This window comes from Podarcis melisellensis, assembly GCF_964234715.1.
Source record: "Podarcis melisellensis genome assembly, chromosome: 11".
NCBI lineage: Eukaryota > Metazoa > Chordata > Lepidosauria > Squamata > Lacertidae > Podarcis > Podarcis melisellensis.
Window position 1 is genome coordinate 22972819 of NC_138543.1, and position 24752 is coordinate 22997570.

Below are 24752 nucleotides of genomic sequence, written 5' to 3' on the forward strand. Positions count from 1 at the left end.
GATGTCTGAATCCAGACAAACGGTGGCTTACATATGGTTTGTCGATGCAAACCATCTTCAAACCATGAGACCTGAAGCTGATTTGTTTCAACAAAATGTTGTTAAGATTAACCACATGTTAGGATTTGGATATAATGGTAAACTGCAGTTAATCTGAAAAAGGAAGTGGAAGCTTCAGTCTCTTCCTCATCAACACACTGGAGGAGCAGTGGGGATGGAGATAGCACACAAACCTAAGACTTAGCATTAAGTGCAAATGAGACTTCTGGAAGTCTAGCCGCTCCACCAAGAATGTGTTCTGGTAGGTAGAAGATACAGAGAAACATTGCATGGCCCTGCAATAATGGGACCCTCCTTCCACACACCCATCTTTTGTAGTGTTGGACAGTTTGCTAATAATATTTCAGGCCTTTGTAGATGTGTTAGATATGGTTATCAATGCAATTGACACCCATTCTAATAACCCTATCAGAAAATATGCTGTACTAGTTCACCAGGACACAGAGGTCAGTGTCATTCCACATGATGGCAGTGGTATTCCCCAGCCGGCATTGTGCAATGGTAAGGGATTATGGGAGTTTCAGCTGAAAAACATATTGAAGAGGCACAGGGCTTGCATTAAGTGTTAGTTGCAGAATGTGCATACTATTGTACCTTGCAGCTGTGTGATCATTGCCTGTGCATTATTCTTTTATTAACTGCTTTGCCATGCTTGCCTTTTATGTAAGATTAAGGCCCCCATGTGTGGAAAAGATTTTGAGAATCAATTATGTACAGCCTTGTATAAGCTAATTGAAATACAACACACATACATCAATAACTAAAAATACCCTCTGCCTTCAATAGATTGTGGATGTACATTTATGGCGCTACTGCTGGAAACAGCAATCATATGGCAAATGATCCCTGCCAGGGCCATGATGTTTAGAAGTACAGGAAGATCATAATTTACAATATCTGTGATAAGTGCTTGCATATGTTACTTGAAGGGTGGGAACATCACTTACCACAGGGAGGCTATTTTCCATTGTCTCCATATGGTGCCCACTGTGGCCCCGAGTCCTTCATTCCTGCATGCCCTCTTTACCTGACTTTTCCCTAGATGACCTCTCACAGGTACTCTGATGCTGCTGTTTTTTATGGCATGGAAAAGATGGATGGTTTTAGCTCACTAAAACACTGTAGTCTATCTTTGCTCAGTGCAGGTATGTATCATGCTGTGGTCCAATGAACTCCCATCCTTACTATTTCCTCACAGGATTGGCTCTGCTAAACAGAAAAATTGGCCAACCACCCCATGTTGAAGTGGCATCTTCTGGGTTGCATGTACTCTGACAATAAAATAAAAGTTGGGTTGTATCCCTTCTCTCTTCAGTCTGGTATAGGTTTCCATGAACAGAAAAGGGAGGGGAGCAATTTTTGCAGATTCGTTCTCTCTGGGGCTCTTTGTGCACCCCCCCTTTCCCAAAAGAAAATCTGCTTCAGGGACTGGGGAATAATTCAGACCACCATGAGAGTGGTATAAGGTATAAGGGGTGCAGAAGAAAGAGAGAATTTGGAAAAAAACCAGATATCTACCTGTCACTGGAAACAAGGAGGGAGTGTTCATGTGCTTGGGTCCTGCTTGTGGGACCTAGAGGCATTTGGTTGGCACCTTTGAGAACAGAATGATGGACTAGATCGGCCACTGGCTTGATCCTACAGGTTTTTCTTACATCCTTTGACAGAAGCTTCCTCAGGGGCACAGTGCCTTCTCTGAACAGAGGGGCACAACTGGATATAACCCAGAATTCTGTGCCTGTGTAGTCCAAATTGTGGGCTGAAAAACTCTCAGTTGTGTTTAGTGAGTATGAGTTGACTGATTCCTATACAGTAAGTCAGACATTTTAAAAAAACCCCATACTTTACTGCACTACACAATTCAACCTCCATGTAGTGGTCATTTTGTATAAAAACTTTTTGATCAGCCAGTATGTGATCTGTAGAACTCAGAGAAATATATGATATTAAAATGAGGAAAATACGTATCAGAATTTTTGTGAGCACGTTTCACGGCAACATTTTTTTTTTTTTTACTAGTCCTTCCAGTTAAAACTTTGGTAGAACTGCTGGGGCTGGATAAAATTGTTCAGTGGGTTGTATCCAACATACATACTACAAGTGTTCCATCTTTGATTTAAAAGATTTGCATATGAATAAGTAGAACTAGCCAGGTTATAGAATGCAGCTTTCCAAGCATCACTCTGCACTTCATTTAGCAATGGCATTTGTTGTGAGTAATACCAGTGTTACAACTATGTCTCTTGCAGTGACTACATAACATCCTTAAACACCCATCTGCATGCACCTAGGAGCCCTGATTTGGCTTTGGTTCTCCAGTGCACATATATAAATGCTTCTTATTCACACAAAATGCTTACTGTAGAATGTACCAAACATGATTGCCTGTACTAAGTGCAGGGCCAGATTTGGCATCTTGGAAAGTAAAGGTTAAGCCAATTTTATTACACTTTTTCTTTAACATACTTGCTTCTCAGTGCAGGATTGTAGTTACTACTGAGGAGGAGGAGGAGGAGGAGGAGGAGGAGGCAGAGGCAGAGGCAGAGGCAGAGGCAGAGGCAGAGGCAGGCAAGTGGGAAAGAATGAGGCAGGCTATATGGCATGTAATATTTCTGTTCCTATGTTCTTACCCTGCAGAACTCTTCCTTCTCTGTTCCAGAATAGAATTCCTGAATAAAGTTCTGCATCAGACAGCTGTCTTTCTCTACTAAGCAACTTCATCCAATATTTGTTTATTTATTTAGTTATTGAACATTCTGAACTGTCATTTATCAAAATAAATTCCCAGGGCATTTATAAGCAATCAGTGAAACACAATTACAATTGTAAAATGTTGTACAATAAAACAATCAGAATTTCCTAAAACACTTATGAACATTAGAGCAGCAGCTCCCACACATCTGGATCAGAGGAATTGCTTCCAAGGTTAAATATACAAATTCCATGATTAATTGATTTTCTCATTTTAGAAAATAAATAATGAGGCCCAGCCGTTACGTTAAGTTAGGTGTGAGTTTTGCATCCCCATGATTCACTGTATCAAAATAGGTCAGTGTTAGGAAATGGCACTTTATTATTTTGCACTGCCAGATAGTTTGGGCCAGGCAATAGATAAAAGTCTTTGGTTAGATTAATGACCAAAGTCCTTAATCTAAAAGTTTAGGTTAAAGCCTGTTTCCTGGTGCTCATACATTATTAGATGCCAGTAGCAATCCTTCTCAACTTCCATAGGCAGGATAACTGCATTGTCTTATGACTGAATCCACTGCTGTAAAGTAGGATAATGAAAATGTTGCAAAATATATGGAATTTTCCGGTCTTTGGCTCAGCTGTGGCAGTCGCTCTGCTCGCTGCGCTGCATAGCACACTGGCCATTTGTTGGCGAGTTCATATTTCACATGGCAGGGAATTGGGAAGACTAAGCAGACAGGAGAAGAGTTTTATTTGCAATAGCCTATGTATCCCTAGACTCTGATTTGACATTAAACATCTGCTTCGTGATCTGTTTCAAGGCCACTTCCCTTCCGCCAACAAAGGTTACGACTTCAGGCAAGCTGTGCTTTCCCTGGCAGGGGGAAATTTGCCTGAAGTCTTGATCTAGTCAGAATTAAAGCACCCTGCCTTCAAATCCTTTTTCAATTACTTTCAAGAGACTGACAGTAAATGTATCAATAAGGTACATTTAATTGGTAAACAAGGTCACTGCTTTGCTTAATCCATTGCTAAAACTTTTGTGACGAATGTGCAGTGCTGTTGGGGAAATTATGAATGTAGTTCTTATTTACAAACACTCTGAAATATTTAGGCAATTGGACTGATATCCATTCTGGTCTCTCAGGGCCTTTTGACATTACAGATGAAAACAAAATAAGCATGTGTATTGGTTCTCAGCTGCTTACTTCCAGTTTGTTAATTTAATAAATGTAGACTTCTATTTAGATGTTAGTCAACACACATGCTCAAAGGTGAAAAATTCACCTCTTTGAAGTAATCCAATACAGCGTCTTTTTGTGTATGCATGATGGGAGCCTAATTGCACATTTCACTTGCATTATACTAAATGCACTTTGAGAGTTTGATAAGGTTTCGTTTGAAGGACTGTCATCTTGTTTCATCCTGACATACACAAATTAAATCCTGGTTTCCTGACTTTCAACAATGGAGCTATTCTTGACCTTTTAGTAATGTGGGCTGTATGTTATCACCCACATGATTTACTGTTTTGGTACAAAGTCTGTAGCGCATATGGATATTCCTTTTCGTTTTAGAATCTTTCCTCCAGCTTAAAAAAAGAAGAGAGAAAGTAATTGAATATTTGCATATCTCCAAGGAGCCATGCGGGTTAAACTCCCGTATTCGTCTTCTGCGGTTCTTAGGCCACTTTGGTTTAAGAATAAGAGCTATTGCTTTTATGAAGTCCCTTTTTCTATAAAGTCAAAACCTCACAGCGGTGCACAGAAAGCTAGTGGTATAAAGGAGCTAAGTAGAGTCTTTAATAGAGAGAGCTAGGTTGTAAGCGTTTTTGTTCCTACAGAGCAGATAGATTTAGCTCCATCTGTTCCATATTCATAACAAAGGAGATCGCTTACAGGAGGGCTGACTTCCCAAAGTAGCATAGTAATAATCTTTTCCCTTTTTTTCACTTGAGAATGAAAGGGTATGGTCACTTGAGTTCTGCAGAAAGAAGTGAGCACTTCAGACGGGCTCTTTTCCTGCAACTCAGTTTTAGGACAAACATTCTTCCTGACATGTTTAAAATAAAAAGCCCTGTATTCTCCCTGTAGGAATTCATTTGCAGAATTGCTTGAAAAATGTAGGCACATTAGAAAGAAACAAAAAGTGAGCGTGGAGAGTTATATAGGAATGTGTACAAGCAGTTCCTGGGTGATGCCTCTTCTAGTTCTAATAGTGTGGGTGGGTGCACTTTTACAAAGAGTACACATTTTAAAAATTAGGTAGAAAACTGAAGTGGAAATCTGAGGTTCATTGAAAATGTGTGGAATATGTCTGCCAACCTTTAACACTTTTTTAAAAAAAGCTATAGTTGACCTTACATTTTATGGATGCTCACATAAATTGTTCTATAAAACCTAAGGGATGCCTTTTTGCTCAGACCATGTGGTGGGCCGGACTATATTTGGGGTAAAAAAATGAATTAATTCCTATGCTCCACAAATAACCCAGAGATGCATTTTAAATAAAAGCACACATTCTACTCATGTAAAAACATGCTGATTCCCAGACTGTCCACGGGCCAGATTGAGAAGGCAGTAGGCCTGCATCTGGCCCCTGGGCCTTATGTTGCCTACCCCTGGGTTAGAATATAGAGGAGGTATCTGTCCACCGGGCTCTGCTGTTGGAAAGGTCCCAGCTTAGCTTGCTCAAAGTGTAGTCATTGAGAAGCTACTGCCTGTGGTAGCAATGGTAGAGCTGCAATATAAGGTGTTGTGGAGCCAGGGTGGAGCAGAGCCAGACATTAATCCACTTTATCCTAGGATTCTTCATCCTTGTGAGGGACCCAATCTAGGCCTCTTAGCTGCACCTGCCAGGGGCTGGCACAGCAACATAAAAATAAAAATTGCTCCCATCTTCTGCCTTGGTTGATGCAAGTAGCAGGGTTTGGGATGCAGTGTCGAACCCACTGTTCCTCTATGCTCTTACCTGGGCTGAGTTAAATTTGCTCTTTAAGGCTGCCATTCTGTACACATGGTTGTATAGGTCCCATTGGACTCAGTTGAATTACTTCTGGGTAGACATATATAGGTTTTCACAGTAAACTTTTATTTTCTTAGACATACTTTAGCTTAAGCACAGAAATACTCTCCAAAATGACACTAATGTGAGTAAACAGAACAATCAAGGAAACTAGGAACTGTATCTTGTGAATGTACAAATGAAAAAAGAAAGAAAGAAAACCATTGGAATTTGTATTGCAAATTCAAGTAAGGCAAGCCAAGCAGGAATGTGAAGATCAAATTGCTGAGAATTGGACAATTTATTTTTCTTCCCCAAATATTTTAAAAGCAGGAAGCCAACGAGACAAGCAGTGGACAGTAATGACAAAGGTGTAAGAGGAACATTGACGAAGACAAGGAAATTACACTGAAGCTAAATAAATCATCTGCATTGGCCTTCCCTAATGAAGAGATAAGAACATATTTAGAAGTTTAGAACCAGTTCGCAAGTTAAGATTTTAAAAAACTACTAAAGCCAGTGGGCATGCAATAGAGTTCTTTAAAAGATCCACTGTGGAAGAGTTTTTTAAACTAAATTTTATTAGATAGATAGAAGACAGACATACGATTACCTCTAAATTTTCCTTCACAACATATTTCAAGAAGAGAGCATCTACCAAGGTATACACCCAGTTTAATTTTTAGAAAGCATTACTTAATTGGGTATGTTAAACGTATTGTAGAAAAAGAACTATTCTGAGGGAGAATCAGCATGACTTCATTAATGAAGAGCTATTCGACAGTGGGACAGACTACCTTAGAAGGTGATGGACTCCTTCACTGGAGGTTTTTAAACTGAAGTTAGAAGGCCATTTGTCATGGATTCTTTAGCTGTGATTCATGGACTAGATGACTCTCAAGAGTTCTTTCCAACTCTACAATTCTATTCTAAGACGATTCATGCCTTGCCAATTGTTCAGATTTCTTTGCTATATCAACAGTTATTCATTTTTTGCCATTCTATACTTTCATTTAGCTTTTCATAACATAGAAGATTAACAGTTGGATCACAGGATTGGCAATTGGCGCACCTTCACTACAAGGGAAGTCTGAACTGTTTGCTACCTTTTAGTCTATAAAGACAGTGACCAGAGGAAAAGGTTCCTTCTGTTATAATGCTAGAACGTGGGTCACCCATTGACATTGATTGGCTGTACATTCAGGCAGGCAGTCAAAGTACTTCACACAAATACATAATTTATGGAATTTGCTGCCACAAGAAGTAAGTATGTTCATTAGCTTGGATGGCTTTAAAGCAGGATTTTGACAAATGCATGAACAATATTTATTGGGCTATTAGCTATTATGATTAAGTACCATCATAGACTACTGAATATGAGTTGCGAAGGCATAACAGTGATGAGAGCTATTGGCTTCATTCCCTTCTAGTGAGCTTCCTCAAGACATATGGCTAAGGAAAAGGATTCTGGGCTAGATTGCTCTGATCCAGCTGAACTTGCACTTACCATTTCAAGAACTGTTTTGGGGATAGTGCTGTTTAAATTATTCAGGGTTGGAAGAAGTTAAACTTGCAAATTATACCAAATAAATAAACTAGATAGAAGTAGCCTATGAAACTCCAGAAGAACCTCACTGAATGGGGTTCCCTCTTGTGAGCTCAAAGTGTGTACAACATGGAAAAGAGAGAGAGAAATCACTGCCACATACGCTATCATCTGAGTTGTAGTCTCTCTATGTGAAGTATTTTGGGTGCTGGGTTGAAATGTATCCTAGTGTTAGGGACTGGACAGAGGAGAAATGGTGAAGAACCCCTCCTCCCCAGCCTGAACCTTCCAGGGAAGAGAAAGACAGTATAGATTTACAACAGTGGTTTGCAGGAAGTCACAGCTCAGAGGTAGATGAGGGGCAAGGTTGAGAAATAATGGAAGAAGCGGAGGGGAAGGCAGAGCCAGAGTAGTTGGCAGCCACATTATCACTAGATTGTGATACAGAACCTGGTGAGCATTGAAAGTAGAAGAGCAAAGGGCTCAAAGACAAATGGCCCTATGCGGTCACCACCTGTTGACGATTGAGGAGAGATGGGGGGGTGGAGATTACTCAGAGCAATGCCATTACTCCAAGAGGCTGCATTTCTAAGCCTCTCTATGTGAATATTGAATAAAAGACCTTGGTAAGAACCCTGTCTTATCTATTGCCGGCAGCCTACCTTGGGGGGATCGGATTCCCTGACTTCTGACACCTATGATCTGTCATGGTATTGAGGGTCAGCAGTGTAGGAGTAGAATTGTGCCAGATTCAAGCTTGTATAAAATTGTATTGACAATTGGCTGTAAGTTTATACAACTCCTGTACAGTGAGTATAGTGGAAGTGTACATCCTACTCATTACTTCATCTTGTTTTAGCCACTCCATTGGGAAGTCTGGGCAGCACTCCTGATATATTTGTCATGGTGGTGCATCTTCTGTTCCATTAGCAAAATTATGCCAAATCCTACAACCTGCACACTGGTATAACACAGTAGTAGGATTGCTGTTAACTGCTCTGCTTTAACTGATTATGCACTTGGTAGTTGTAGATAAAGGCAAAATGTTATCAGAATTCACCTTGTGAACTAAAAAATGGTTTCTGAGTTGCTTACAATTTTAACCTATGAAAGTGAAAGTTTATAATGGTGGGAAGCCACTGGTCATTATGATAATCAAACAATCAACAGATTGGGTTAAACAGAAACCAGTGATTTATCAAGTACAGAAATATAATCTAACCCTAGCAAATTGCACGATAGCACACATGATAGGGATTTGCTGTTACTAATGTGACAATGATATGTCCATCAGTTGATTTAGTTCTATCTTGTCTAGAGATGAAATTAATTAAAATTGAGTTATTATTTCTTTGGATTAGCATTTCATTTTTAAAATGAAACAATGTATACTTTTATGCACTGTTAATAGGTTGAAATAACTTGACAGTTATCTAACTACGTTTCTGATTCTGGGACATTATAAGTCACACTGTCATTGAAATGTTCCAGTGGAAGTGTAAAATTAGAGACCTACGTCATATATCCCCAGGGCGTTTAATTCTTGTAGTAGCTCAACAGTGTGAGTTCTTCCAGTACGCTGATAATGTTGCTTGTGAACCAACCCTTGGAGATGAGCAAGCCCTCATCACCGAGGGCCACTCGCAGAAGTGGGAGCTCAGGAACCATTAACACACATACACAAAAATACAGTCAGCACACACACACACACACACACAATTTCCAAAGAAAAGAGTTGCAGTATGCCCTGTATACCAACTGACCCATGGAAACCAAACCCACTGTTTGGTGGGCTGGGAAGGAGTGAGGATGTCCCTCCCCAGCACCTACTCACCCACAATAATTCCAGTATTGTCCTGCCTGCCAAACACTTGAGGGGATTCATCTCTCTCTACACATGCAAATCACAGCCCCTTAAGTGTTTGGTGGACTGAGATAGTACAGTTGTATTGGGGGATATAGCTATGTCCTTCCCTAGTGCATTCTTTCCAACATAATCACCCTGAGGGGGTTCCCAGGGGATGGGAATGCAGTGTTAGCTTAGGCACCAATGGTGGGCTACACAAAAGGCATCCAAGGGCTGCATGCAAACCCTTGTTGCTCACATGTGCACTAGACAGTCTACCATTTGTGGGAAATAGGATCATCTTAAAGGATGGTCCTGGTTGTGGGTGGGCCCACAACACAATCCCCCCCCTGCTGTGGGGGGAGTGATGCCCTTTATGCCAGGGTGGCACCACGATCACCCCATGCCTCTTTTGGCCATGAGTGGGGTGATCATGGGGGGTTATGAAAGCAGCATTGTGACATGTGCTGAGCACCTGCTTCACGTTGCCGAACACCCATCCACCCTCCCTTTTCTTTTAGGTACCCTCTGGCCTTGCTTTGGACTTTGGTTGGTCACCTGTCTTGGGACGGGTAGGATATTTCCATTTGGCAGATTGGCACTGGGGACTTGGTTTTCGCCTACCTTTTAGCAATCGCTACAACTTCGTAAGGTTTGGCGGTTAGGCATTGGCTTATTGATGTGTGGGGGAGGGGAGATTGGCCATCGCCTGCCCCTCCATGTTCAAGGGTATTCTGATAAAGGAATCCGGGGCCTGGATCCTGTCCGAAGTCCGCTTGAGGGGCTAGGGCCATGCCAGGCCTCTGGGAACACCAGGGGAGATGCAGGCGGGTTCCCCCAATGTGGCTTCCTCTTTGGGTGGGTTACCCTCCCTGACTCCCTGCAAGGTGGGCAGGAGTCAGATAGAGTCTGTTGCCAATGCCTAAGCAAATACCGCTCACATTTGCTGTAATCAATAAAGTTGTGGCCTAAATTTTGCCCATTAACCTTAAACCAAAATCTGTGTCTGTGTGAATTTATTTCTTCTGTGGGGCTGGCTTGGGGACCTTGACACGCAATACACAATTCATGCTATTGATGTGATAGCGGGGAGGGGATTGCGCTGCTCCTCTGCCATGTGAATTAAGCGCCTACCCCATGGGATGTATGAGCTGGGTTATTTGCTGTCTTAAGGCATGTGAGTTCTGTTTTGTGTTTCATTCTATGTTCGTGCTGAAACACCAACAAATGTATCTTGGGGGACTTTCACTACACCCCTCTTTCAGAAGGGAGGAGGCAGTTTCTCCTCAGGTTTAAGCACTGCAGTGGAATATAGTTGCATGGCACATCCAGTATCCCTGTATCAAAGCTAATGAAGGCAGATAAATCAGTTTCCCATGTGCATGCGAGTGTTTGTGGGAAGGGTGTTATTGGTTTGTTTGTTTCATTTAATTATGTATTTTGTGTTCTCATTTTTATGTTGTAGACCACCCTGTAATTTTTGGATGAAAGGGAGTGCACATATTTAATAAATTCATCATCATTATTATTAGTAGTAAATGCATTACTTATTAAAACATTTTTTTCAATTAACATTGTCAGGCAGATGTTCTACCAATGCTTTTGCATTTTTTCTCAGTAGTTGTTAGAGCTGTATCATCTGCAGCTGGCATCCTCCTGTCTCTTGCTTCAAGACATTCAAAATCTTCCGCTTTGTCAGTAGCTTGACCCTGTTGATGATTAAATGTAGAGATATGGCAGACTAGGTGAGATCAAATGTTGCCAACAAGTTGAGTCACCTCCTACGGCTATGTAGGAAAGCAATTTACTCAGGATGCATGCTTGATAAAGCAAGTTTCAAGAATGAGCAAGTAATGAATGTACAAGACTTAAGTCTCTATGAGCGGTCAGATTTAGACACAACTGGACAATTAATTCTTGGGTTGGAAATGAGAATCAATATATGGTGATCCAGATAAATCTTTAAAGCGTGCAGATTTCTGAGGGATGGAGCTTTCTTTGTGGGTAGAAATACTCTGCCTTATGATTTTTAATTTTGTAAAAAATAGTTTCCATGTACAGGATTCCTTTTGTAAGTGTATCATACTCATACTTACTTTTTGTTGGTTCATTAAATTTCAGCAGACCTTTTCAATAGTGTCTATGTAAATGTGAAACTTTTTTCAGTTTGCATTGTGAGAAGAATATTAATGCTTAATACTGCATTTACCTGGCTAATCTACATACATTTGTGTTGTACTGTAAATCACACTAAATCCTACAGGGGAACGGCTCAGCTCTGCTAACAACTAATAGGCTCTCTTTTCTTTTGACTCCCACAAATTGAGAAATATTGCCCATGGCAAACATAATGGGAAACTGCATTTTTAATGCTCCCACACAAACTCATTTCTTTACAAAGGAGAAAGCAGATGGCGCTTCTTAAAAATGAAACTTCCCAAATCTCTGGGGCTGACACAGAGTATTGGATATTTTGGTGCTTCTGGCTATCAGAATTAAGATTTGAGGGTTATATAAGGTTATGTGGATCTTGGATTTGTCAATGGTATTGTGCTTGAAATGGCTAAAGGCAAATCATTGCTATAAATACTTTTTTCACACACCCCAAAGAGCTTGTCGTTATAACTTAGGCAGAAAACTGCCTGAACATCCTTTTCAGACTTGCTTGTAGTGGGATAGAGTTGGCTCTGTTCTTGCGTTTGTGCCTTCAAAGTTTGCAGACTGACTAGGACCGCTTGACTGGTTTTTGTGACTTCTGGGTATCTATTCCAGTCTTGTAGACAGCTATTTTTTAGAATGACAAGAGAGAGAAAAATCTCATGGTTCAGATTTCACTCTCCCAGCATGGAATGACATCCTAATGGAGCTAATAATTCTGCATGGTTATTTTAAGATGAAGCAGGTGCTTCTAGGTCAGTTTCACCATTCAACACGTTGGGTTTACATCTGGCCTGTGACACTACACCAAACAGGGAATAATAGGGAGCCCTTAAGATTAGCTGTTCAGTAGTGCAAATTGTTTGCAGCAGATGTACAAAGAAAAGACAAAAGCAGAATTCCGTAAGCAATATACAGTAATGATTAACAACATAATGAACAAATTGAATTGTCTGTGCCAGTGTTTCACAGAAGAGTAACTTAGTATGATCTCTCTTCACGAAACATTCCTACAATAGGACCTGGGTATACAAAAGAGTAAGAAAACGTTGCTCAAAGTTTCTTGCAAGCAAGTTATCTTGGAATGAGGAAACTGCTTAAGCAAATACAGTATGTGCTGTTTAAGAGCAGGTGCTGTACTTATTATCTTCTAAGCAGATGCAAGTTATACAGAGGGGCAGAAAAATATCTCTGACTATCCCTTGACATCCACTTATCTTCATCACTAGCTTTGCTAGTGCCTAAAAGGCCAGAAAGACACTACTGCTATTTTGTACCTATGCTAGTTTTACAGAGTTTCAATAGACTCTGATTTCCCCCATCCAGCTTAGTCAAAAGAAAGTCTCTGTTTTTACTGATTAGGCTTGTCAAATATAGCGACTGATAGTTAATGTTTTCAGTTGGAGATAGGCCTGCCGAACTGGATGATTCTCTGGGCCCCTTCCAGGTCTACAATTTTATTATTCTATATGAACTGTTGTTGTTGTTTAGTCGTGTCTGACTCTTCGTGACCCCCATGGAACAGAGCACGCCAGCCACTCCTGTCTTCCACTGCCTCCCGCAGTTTGATCAGACTCATGTTCATAGCTTCGAGAACACTGTCAACCATCTCGTCCTCTGTCGTCCCCTTCTCCTGGTGCCCTCCATCTTTACCAACATCAGGGTCTTTTCCAGGGAGTCTTCTCTTCTCATGAGGTGGCCAAAGTATTGGAGCCTCAGCTTCAGGATCTGTCCTTCCAGTGAGCACTCAGGGCTGATTTCCTTAAGAATCTATCTATCTAGGTTATCTAGGTCTATCTACCTATCTAGGTTTGCCATCGCCTTTCTATATGAACTAGGGAAGATTTAAAAAGTAGCTTCGGAATGAACCAGATAGCCCTTTTCCAGACAATGGGAAAGGAAATCTTGATTCACCCTAAAGTTCTTTTTCTTGTTTTCTCTTGTAGACAAATGATTGTTGTCCAAAAAAAAGTTGAGAAATCAGGATTTTAGTGTGACTGGGTGTATGCAGCCCAAAGCAAAAGGTAGCAACAAGAGACAGGAATTCATGGAAGGAATTGAATGCCATGCTAAGGCGATTGATCCATTGATGCAAGCATGCTGGCTTGCCAGATGGATCAATCCTTCCCTCCTTCCCCCCACATGTTGTTCCAGGGGTTCTCCTGAGCCCTTGCAAAATCAATTGAGAGTGTGACACAGGGAGAAGGGAGGGGGGAAGCCCCATTGAAAGGGGAAGTTTTTGCACAGGGCTGCTGAAACTCATTAGTTGAATCCCCCTGTGTGTTCTTTCTAACTCCAATTTAATTTCATGCAAGAAGTGTATTCCCCACCCCCTTGTAAACAATAAACATTTTTCTTGCCAATGCAAATGTAAATAAAGTGCACCATTAATATACCCATATTGTGGGTGTGTGCAACATTGTACTTGAGAAAGCGTGATTCAGGAAGCACAATGGGGAAAGAGTGTGGTGTGATTAATTGCTTTCTTGCCTGTTGAGGAGAGGGAATGGGGGGACTTAAGTAGGTATATCCATGTCAAAGAGTCAAATTATTGTTATTTCAAAAAGAAGAAAGAAAGAAAGAAAGAAAGAAAGAAAGAAAGAAAGAAAGAAAGAAAGAACGACTGTTTGCTATAGTATTAGCTCCTTGCCTTTAAACTGTTTATCAATGCATGGCCATTTGAGCCTTGACTGAACATCTTAAATCTGCTTTGACTCTGACCAGCCCCATCCTACCTGAAATATCATGTCTGGTATTGTATTGAATGTAGGTTGTTAGCCTAAGATCAATTTGATGAAAGCTGTTCAGTAACATAACTGGATTGCAATTAACAAAACCTCAGTTCTTTGCATGATTTAGGGTTGACATTGTGGGAGAGCAGGGCTCTTGTGTGATAACAGCTGTGTGGCAGGCAGGAGTTCAACAGATTAAGGCTTTTTAGCATGGAAAGACAATTATGGTGAAAGCTTCCATTGATGGCATTCTGTCTTTTAAGACATCTGATTGCTTTCGTGTAGCCACTTTGTATTTCATTGTTTCTAAATTTGCATATGTCTTTAAATTAGCATGTGCACATTTGTACTTGATTTTGAGGGTGAGGTGTTTGGCTAAATTGACATGCAGAAGATCCGTGTTAGCACCCCTGATTGCAGATGTACCTTGAATTCACTAATCAGTAAGGGTTCATAGACAGAATCAGTGCTTGCTCAGATTCTGAATACTTAATAAAGGTAGAGATCAGTTAATTTGTCAAGATACTATTTTTCTGATTAGAAAAGTTTAGCATCTGCTAGTATTTTGGAATGTGGATTAGCAATGCCTGGTAGTGGTTTAATTTTTGTGGATTGCTTAGTGCATTTTAAATGCAATTATTGTAGCTTTGTTTCAAAGTAAAAGAAGAACAAAGCAAGCAAGAAACTCAAAATCACCCTGCTCAAGTTACTAAAGGGATATCAATCTTATTCTTGGTACCTGACATCATTCAGAGTGAAAGGGGTCTGCATTTATTCTTGGGGATACACTCTGTGAAAAGTAGTAACAAACAAACAAACAAACAAACAAACAAACAAACAAAGAGCTCGTCAGGAGTGTGTGAATGAATGCAAAACTAGTATTTGGGCATGAAAGAGTAGAACTATCCCATGATATGCAGGGGCACAGCTACCATATAAGCACTAATCTGTCAGCAGTTTGTGCATTTTCTCCCTTTAGTTGTGGTAAAACTGGTTATAATCATAAAGAGAGCAGATGGAAACGATTGCCTTTCTGTTTTATTAGAGGAAAAAATACACCAGGTAGTTTATAGGATAGCAAAATCCATGCTGCCTTTATTTTGCAAAGGCAAATAATAGCTTCCAAAGTAAGAGCATAAAACTGACATCCTGCCTTTGAGTATGTAGGCTGTCATTTGTAAGAATCAATTAAAAGTCTGGATGGAGCAGGAAATAATCAAATACTCATTTTTGCTTAGGCCAACAGGGCAAGCAAATTTGCTTGTTAGGTAAGGAATACAGTATTCCGATTTTGTTAAGCATCCTGTCCTGTCTTGAGAAGGATTTGTATATTCATCAGGGGCCACAGGAAGGACACAGTTTCCTGGATGCCCCTACAGAGTGCAGTGCTGTGCCCTGTAACACATCAGTTACTGTAAATGTCAGTAGAGAGAGGGTTGCTGGGTTTTTTTTTTTACCAACTTTGATTTAGTGAGAGCCTACGGCCAAGCCAGCTGTTAGCACTTCTTAACTGCTTGTCAGTGAGTACCAGGCAGAGCAGGAAAGCATCATTGCTGTTCAGTTTTGTTTTGTGATTAAAAGAGGTAAGCAGGCACTTCTAACAAGTGCTGGCTTACTCTATTTGAACTCCCACCCCCTCTTTCTCTTGTGTTCCTCCCTTCCCTCCTTGAACTTGTCGTTTTTTCCCAGAAAATATGCCTTGGAAACAATGACTCAAAGTCTGAAGGAGCCGGTTCATAATTCTTTTACCGTCGACATCTGCATATATCAATAATGAAGTTGCAGTAAATTAATGTCTACCTATAATCAACTATACAAAGGAGCAGCAAATTGAATAAGGGCATCATGCATGCTCAATGAAAACAAAATTATCTAAGTCAGCATCTTCTGAGATTGTGGAAGCACTTGGAATATTCTCTAGAACAAGAACACTTGCTTAATAAAGCCACACGTATTTTTTTAAGCAAGTCTTCCCAAAGTCCCTATAAGCCCCACTTACCTTGAGGCTTAGTGTGTTGGTTATTGGCTGGCTGTGTACACAAACCACTAATCTCTTTTTGTCATCGAGCTCCAGTTCAAGTCGGTCACAAATACTATCCCTCGGTGCCTTTTACCAGCGCCTTATCACAAAGGCCTTTTTTTAGCACAAGTCTCGTGGGCGCTGTCTGCCGAACCCTCTCCAAGCCAGCTGTCTAGTACAGGGCAGTTGGATTCTTTGCAGCATCCATAATCAAATGAATGGATTGTTTTCATAATACCCACCACCAAGCTGTTCACTCACCTGAGCTTTTCTCCTTTCATTTACGGCATTTCTTTGCAGCATTATAGAGTCAATAGCAGCGGTTAATTATGTAGCACAATCAGTACGACACTTATCTTCATCCAGTGTTATATCCCCAAATAATAATATACCTGTTGGTGGAAAGACTGACATCTGGATGTGCTACAAACCAAGATTCCATTTTCCTGTGGTGCATGGTCATATGACTAAAAATGTGCACATTTGGACCACTCAATGAGTCATATGATCTACCACGTGCATTAATTTAGAGGCAAACCAATTTCCACATCAATGCATATAATTACAGTGGTACCTCGGGTTACATATGCTTCAGGTTACATATGCTTCAGGTTACACCCTCCACTAAGCCAGAAATAGTGCTTCAGGTTAAGAACTTTGCTTCAGGATAAGAACAGAAATCAGGCTCCGGTGGTGCAGCGGCAGCAGGAGGCCCCATTAGCTAAAGTGGTGCTTCAGGTTAAGAACAGTTTCAGGTTAAGTACAGACCTCCAGAACGAATTAAGTACTTAACCCGAGGTACCACTGTATTAGCAGTTCACGATTCCTGAAAACAGATTCGTGATTTGCTGAAAGCAAGGATTTCATAAATGTAGCAGAGTTTCCAGTGTTTAAACGGCATCACATGATTATCCCCTAGACCCAGTAATGAAGAAATGAAACACTTTTCTTGAGGTGAAGAAGGACCACAATTTTAGTAACTTTATAATCAGAATCTTCAACAGTTAACTGGCTTTTCTTAATACAGGTGACTCCCCACTGATGCGGGGGTTATGCCCCAGCCCCCACCCCACATAAACAAAATGAGAGTAAGTGGGGAGCCTACTACAGTACATACAGATTCCCGCCCAACAGCTGTTGAATGGGGTAGCACAGCAGCAGCAGTGAGAGCTCCCATGTGTCATTTTGGAGCCTGGACTTTTGGCTTACTGGCATCCTCTTCTGACTCCGAGGAGAGTCTCCTTGTGAGCCACAAGAACTTTCCAGCTCTGTAGCCATTTCAGCTTAGGATTGATTGATTGATTGATTGATTTCTTGGTGCAACACGTATATGCACTCATACGAGAGTTGATTGCACACAAGTGGGGCCAGATGTCTGTACTACATTCCCAGCCCCAATGGAAGTGACTATTTCCTCTGTGGCAATGCACACCATTTTACTGCAAGCCTCAGCCCAAAGTTCAGGGCAAGTTCATCCTGGCTTTTGCATCTCTTTGCCACAATGCAGACATATTTTACACTTATTTGGATCATTGTGTTTCTTGGATACAGAGCTCCTGTGACCTGAACTCCAATCTCAGTGTGTTCCTGCTGTGTGAGGAGGAATACTTTGCCAAGGTCTCCTTCTCACTGTGGCACCTCTGTCTGGAGGGTCGGAGAACTCCTTGTAACAGTGGGAGAGAGCCCAGGGCGGAAGAGGGAATGCATTAAAATCAGCCAGGAAGAGGCTCCACTGGAATAGATTGCAGTCCCTTCTGTGAATGGAAGGAGTTCTTCCATTCATCCAGCCCCATACCAGTAGTTCTTGAAAAATATACTCAGTAGCAGCGGGGAAAAATTCATTAGAATTTTTAAGTCACTGCAGCTTTCAGGTAGTTATTATTTAGTATGTTAGCATGTGAAAATGATTTTCTGCACCTTACTACATCAAAAGTGGCCATGCAAACTGGCCCTTAGAACCAATTTGTAGAAGCATGCTGGGTTGTTGTTCTTGTTGTTGTTGCTACTGTTGCTGTGGTTGTTGTTGTTGGCCTGAGTCTTATTGGGGTTCAAGGGTAGAGTCTGGTGGGTGGGTTCTGTGGCTTCTTACTTTGCACAGTTGTTATGCCACTCTTTCTTTTGAAAAAGAGCAGTGGCGTGGCCTTGAAGCTTCAGTTTATTGCTATTCAGACTGCCCCATATCATCTACTTTCTTCCTTTTTTAATGTGCTGCAGATGTGTTATCTTAGGAAAAGAAGAATGTACTACATTATGTCTGTAGGACAAAGAGTAACTATGCTTCCCCCCCCTTCTCTTCAACAGCATCTGCAATCCCTGATAATGGGAGGAGGTCCTGTCTAAAGCTGAAAGTCTTTGTACGGCCTGCAAGTAAGTTACTTAGATCTTGCTTAGAGGGTGGCTTTATAGCACATGCTTTGTTTGGTCTGGTAAAAGCAGTAAAAACTTTTTTTTTTTTACTCTTGAATCCTGTGTGGTATCTGTTCTATATAGCGGCTTTTTTGTTTTTGTTTTCACCATATCTTTTTTATCATTTTTTTCACAAAGCTTTTACTCTTATTTGTTTCAAGTACACAGCAGTTGCTAACTTGTTGTTTCTTAGACTGTTGTACAAAAAGACAATTATTGTGGCGTTTGGAAGCATGCCACAACTAAGAGATACATACATATAATAGAAATAGAAATCACATAGAGCAACAACAACAAAAAAAGGAAAATGGGGGATTTAAGGGTGTCTCACTAACATATTTGGCTGTTATCTCTATTTTTGTTATAGACAACTGTATGAAAACTATAGGTGTTCATGACCGTGTTTTCGATGTTAACGACAAAGTAGAAAATTCATTAGAACCAGCAGGTTAGTATGCTTAGAGAATCTCTTTTAACAAATGCCTCTATCCTCTGGTGCGTCTGCTTCTCTTCCCTTCTTTCTCTCTGCATAGTTTGCATGGTAAAATGACTCTGCTTTTACTCATTTCCCGCAATGCTAATATTGCTTATGGTGTTTCTCATTTGCTAGCGCTAGTATTCTTGTCCAATGGATGGGAGGCAAAGTATGCTTTTTCCATGACAAATTATTTACTCAAACATGGCATCCCAATTTTTTAAAAAATTAGCAGTTCCTCTGTCCCCATTCCCACCCCATTTTTGCAGTAAGTTGCCGCAGCACCACAGTATCCATTCAGGACATAAATAATTAAGAGAGGAAATGTGTGTGTGTATTTATATACTTTTGATATTGTTTACATGTTTACACATCTATGTATTTAGAAGCATTTAAACCAGTGGTTTCCCTGCCCACAACAAGCAATTGACCATAACATCATTGATAGGTCAGTTGTCCAATGGGTGGACAGAATCTTATAAATTTAATAAAGCTACCTTTCCAAAAGTGTCACGTTTTGATCTATATGGTAGAACAAGTATGCAATAAGTTCTACTGCTTAAAATCAAAATTATTTCAGGCTTTAAAATGAGAACAATGGCTGAATATCATTCTGTACCTTTAAACCAATAGCATACGTGAAAGACTTGTCTACAAGTGTTCATAAAGATCCTTGTGCAAATGAGTATTACTATTCAGGCTGATCTTGATGGGAATATGTCTGTGTGCCTTAAAAGACTGCCTGCAGTACAAATGCTTTCATAAATATGAATAAGATATACATACACTTGGAAGTTTTGCTCTGTAAATTTAGAGTGCAATCTTGTTAATTAAATGCTTTTAAATTTCTTTGATTCAATGGGATTGAGTTAAGCCTAAACAGAACTGTCCCCATTGAAACCAATGTACATAATTATAGCTGGAGCTCATTAAAATATGCATCTCTATAGATGTTTTATGTGTGCATGGATTTATATATGCACTCTGCCAACTAAATATATGTAAACTCTTTTTTTCAAATAATTACTTGCAAACACATTTTTTTGCAATCCCATCTGTAATCAGTTACCTCAACACTATTTTTTTCAGTTCTGTTTTTATAGTGAAAATATTAAAGAACTTTTGAAAGCTAAACTGTCTACTGAACATGAACATGTCTGTGGACATTGCTTTTATATGAGATATTTTAATCATTATCCATTAAATACAGAATCTTTGAGCCTATATGGCTAGTTGATAATTGTATTTGTATTCTAGGCTGTGGGGTGGAAAATTTATTCTACCATACTTGAGTATACTCTTGCCCTGTAAAAGAAACATAGTCTTATCATAAGGAACTAGGAAGTTTTATTAGTCCCTATCACAGATAGTTAATAAAGAGCCAACTGTTTGCAAGGGACAACTATTTTGTGCTATATGTTCTATTACTGATTTGTCTCTAAGAGCCAGTGCAGATATAACACACCGGTCACTTAATCATTGTTAAGAGATTAGAAGTGGCCCATGGAATTGCACATTTCTCCTTCCAGCCATTGCTCCTTGCATGTGAATTCTCTGTTGTTGTTTTGCCACAGTTGATGCTAACTAGGACATCTCTTAACCATGGTCTGCTAAGCAGCTTCTCCATGTTTAAATCTGATGCTGAAGTCAGCTTTAACTGTGATTAAAGAAGAAAATGGATTTTATACACAAGGAGGAGCTTGGAAAGGCTTAGGTCTGCATTGACTCAAACACACAAACAGCTCTATAGTGACACCTAGTAGCAGAACACAAGCATTGCAACAGAACTTATCAAAAATCACATTCTTTTGAAAAATGGCTTTATATATTTCCCAAAAACCTCAAAGGAAAAATAATAATATAATACCCACATGTCACATTCCTAAATTATTTTAGTAGCTGAAAAGCATATTTGCTGCTGCTCTGCAGTTTGTTAAATTTCCTTTTAAGCTCTGCCCCCTCAAATTACAACGTAGCGAGCTATGTTCAATCTGATCAATATATCTACAAATTATGTATCATTTGTACAAGCTACCACAAGCCTTGATTGGTAGAAGCATTAGGTCCTACAAACCATGTCCTACTACGACACCACAGTAATGTACACATACATTTATCAGTATTGGAACAAATATATAACTTTTCATTCACCCCTTTTTAAAAAGATAATATCTTTCATTTTCACTTGGCAGTGCATTTTAAGGCTCCAAATTATTCATTGACTCTGGATATCTAACTGCCACACACCTGACATCACATATGATGTCAGTTGTGTGGCAAGTGGGCATGGGTTAGGGAAAACAGCCTCACAGGCCAAATTGGGGCACATGACAGACCTAATTTTGACTGGAGGCCAATGGTTCTTTACCCCTGTGCTAGCAGAGAGTAGAAATCCAGTGTGTGTGTGTGTGTGGGAGGGGACTTTTCAGTTGTCTCAATGACTTCAGAGAGAAGAATGAGAGAATCAAGCTCCACCCTCCATTATCTGAGCTTTGTTTTTAATCTGAGTTCTCTACACTTTCCATTTTTTTCTTAACAGTTTTAGAGTAGCTGAACATGCATTTATCTATCCCTTCAACTTTTGAATATGAGCTAATCCATTGTGAACAATAGGTAGAACCTGAAAGCTTCATTACCACCTCATTCACTCACCAGAGGAGATAGGACCCCTTGCCATCATTATCCTGACAAATTTGCCAAAGTCTGTTTCTCAATTCAGAGTAATTATAGTGCATTTAACTCCTGACACAGGACACAGGTGATATTGGTTTTCATCACGCTGGTATATCAGGGTGTTGCTGTTGCTTCACTCTTACAGCCAAAACCTTTGTGTTGGCCGGCTACTGTCCACCTTATATTTAGAGCATTTATTTAAAAAGACTACTACTTGCACTCACAAATGAGAATTTAAATACGTTTAAAAATGCTATTATCCTGTTTTAGATGTCATTTTTCCCTAATGGAAGTGCCTTGGACTGGAATTTATCAACTGTTCGAAACTTAAGCACATAGGCGGCCCCAGATGTACTATAGCAGCTGCTGAATTGCAAGGCATTCTGATTAAGATACTACGTTAGACACAAATGTGTTATAGCAAAGCAAAATCAAACCAGTTCCAACACACACTTCTCAGTATCGATAAAGGCAAAGTTCAGTTTCCATAAAAGTCTAGAGCAGTTGCGCATCATTGTCAGCTTTATCAGTCAAAACAAAAAAATATTTTTCCTTCCAGTAGCACCTTAAAGACCAACTAAGTTAGTTCTTGGTATGAGCTTTCGTGTGCATGCACACGAAAGCTCATACCAAGAACTAACTTAGTTGGTCTTTAAGGTGCTACTGGAAGGAAAAATATTTTTTTGTTTTGACTATGGCAGACCAACACGGCTACCTATCTGTAGCTTTATCAGTGAGAATGTTCCTCTTCTGAGCTTGAAGATCCTAAAATGCCCAGGAATCTGTTTTGCAGAAGAGCAGCGAAACCATGTTAATGAGTCATTAGTGTGTGATATCTAAACACAATGCAAAATGTTGGTTGAGTGAAGAAGAGTAGGTGGTGCAGGGAGATGCCTAAGTGGAAAGCACATTTACGCTGATGCAGAGGCTTCTTTTGCATGAGAAAGTTTTCATACAATCAAAGCCTTCCTCCCACCTTTGATGACAAGGTAGCTCCACCTCTGCATCCCTGTTGCCGGTATAGGGCAACAACAACTTTGAAGTTAATGGAGAAGCCACATTGCAGCATGTACAGAGATCTGGAGCAGGGCCAGCTCCCATCCACAGAGCATATTCACAAGATTGCCAGAGAAAATATTTGATAGTAATTCCCAGCTCACTAATAGTTTGCTGTTAACATGCTGCTTCATTAACAGGGACAGTCCCACTGAGTTTTGTTGCATGCTGTCTAAACTGTGTACTAACTTGCTAGTATTGTAGTGTATGTGTCTGGTATGTGTGCTCTCCTTTTGTCTTTTACGTGTGGGGTGGGGACAAAGGCAGTTGCCCAGCAGTCAAATTTGTTATTTTATTCCCCCCCCCCCGCCACCTTTCCTCCAAAGTAACTTAAACAAAAATTAGTTAAAATCAACCCATTCCAATTAAAATAAGATTTAAAATGAATAAATAAAAGTAAGAGCAGCAGCCAATTTAATAACATCAACCAGTAATTGTATACAGCAATCTTCCAGGAAATTAATGCCTACTGAAACTTTGGCAACTGAAATTTTATTGCACCCAAAAAGTAGCATTGTATGGGTTTGAAATGAGTCTAAAAAGCTGGCAGCTACCCATCTGACTTCCAAAGTTGGTTGTTCCCACAGTAATAGATGCTACTTGGGTAACCACCTTGTTTTCCTACCCATCATTGCTTAATAATTGGAAGTATATCTAATTTATGGTTCCATACATTTTATACAATATCAAAAATAAGGAGGAAACTGAATAGTTGAAACTTATAATTCACAAAGCAAACATTTTAAATTATATTTCTAGGGCAGTAATTTCAGAGAGGGTCTACACCAGCAGTTTAGTCAACAATAACATGCTACCATTGTGTTTAAATTCATGGTTTCTCTCTGTTTAGCTCTCTAATAAACCATTAAGGCAAGATGGGCAACTTGACTTTATTCTGCCTCCTAAAATGTAGGATGTGGCAGTACATTGAAGAAGACATCATCAGCTCTCATTCTCTAATGTGAATTAGTACTTCTAGGTGCTAGGGGTTTCTTGGAGAAGCTTTGAAGCAGAGAATATTGGTGAGCCCATACAATATTAAAAATGTGAGGGCCCCAATAAGACCCCATAAAATAACATAAGGACCAGGATATTTAAAAGTGATCCCATATGAGTCTGCCCATTCATTAAGGTTACCTGGAGAAAAACTATTCCCCATCCATCCCAAATCTATGTTTCATTTAGCCAGCATGCAAGAGAGAACCTTCAAGATGGCATCTCTGAGGTTCTGATACTCTCTAGCAAGAGTGAATCTGCCTCTTTTCTGCTACCAGCGGGTGAAGACCTCTCTCTTGCAGCTGTCATTTGACCCACTAAGTTTTTAGTTGTTGTTTTTTAATATTCCCATTGTGGTTTTTGTAAATTGTTCTTAATCTTCCCATTGTGGTTATTTGTAAATTGTTTCATCTGCCATTCTTAACTTTGTCTTTTACCTGCCGTTAATTTTGTATTTTATTATGTTTCTATTGTCTTGTTTTCATCTTTTTTAAAACAGAAAAGCAGGGCTTAAATGTTTGTGATACATCAATAAATAAACTCATGCATTCAGGATCTGTTTTATGACTAAAGTGAGATTTTAAGCATTGGAGTTGAAACTAGTGCCTTGCTTTTGTTAGCTTAATTCAGATGAATCAACAAATGAATGCACTTTGAGTTTTTAAGTAACTTATGGGCCAGTTTGGAATGTGTTAAGTATTGGGGAAAAAAAATAAGAATTCTTCTACTATACTGGGGATTTTACTCAGAGATGCAAGTTCATTAAACTTGCTTTAAAAATTTAGCCTGAAGTATCATATACAGTATAGAGAGTGTTTCAAATCTGAACATTTTTCTGACACCATAAACTGATCCAACTAGTATGTCTGACATATTCAATAAAAGTTAACATGACTAATATTTTCTCTGTTAAGAATAGCTGATATGTACCCTGAAATTGCATCTGAATTTTTATGATATCATTGAGATGTGTTCAAAAGAGAAATAGAATGTTCTGTTTCACCACTAATAGGTATTGGCTTTCTCAAAAGTTTTAATGTTGGTTATTTTTCATTAGCTGTAATTCACCAAAAATTGTATTAATTCCATTC

At 39.7% G+C, this 24752-nt stretch overlaps 1 protein-coding gene across 3 annotated transcripts in view; it reads left to right on the top strand.

Moving 5' to 3' along the window:
* The window catches only part of EFNA5 (ephrin A5), a 220528-nt gene that overhangs the window by 190151 nt on the left and 5625 nt on the right, over positions 1–24752 (top strand). For 2 of the 3 annotated variants that reach the window (XM_081930778.1, XM_081930779.1), the window contains exons 3-4: positions 18357–18422; positions 18829–18909. In XM_081930778.1, the coding sequence (XP_081786904.1) occupies positions 18357–18422; positions 18829–18909 (147 nt within the window). The remainder of the gene's footprint in view (positions 1–18356; positions 18423–18828; positions 18910–24752) is intronic. The other variant, XM_081930780.1, reaches the window with a different exon arrangement.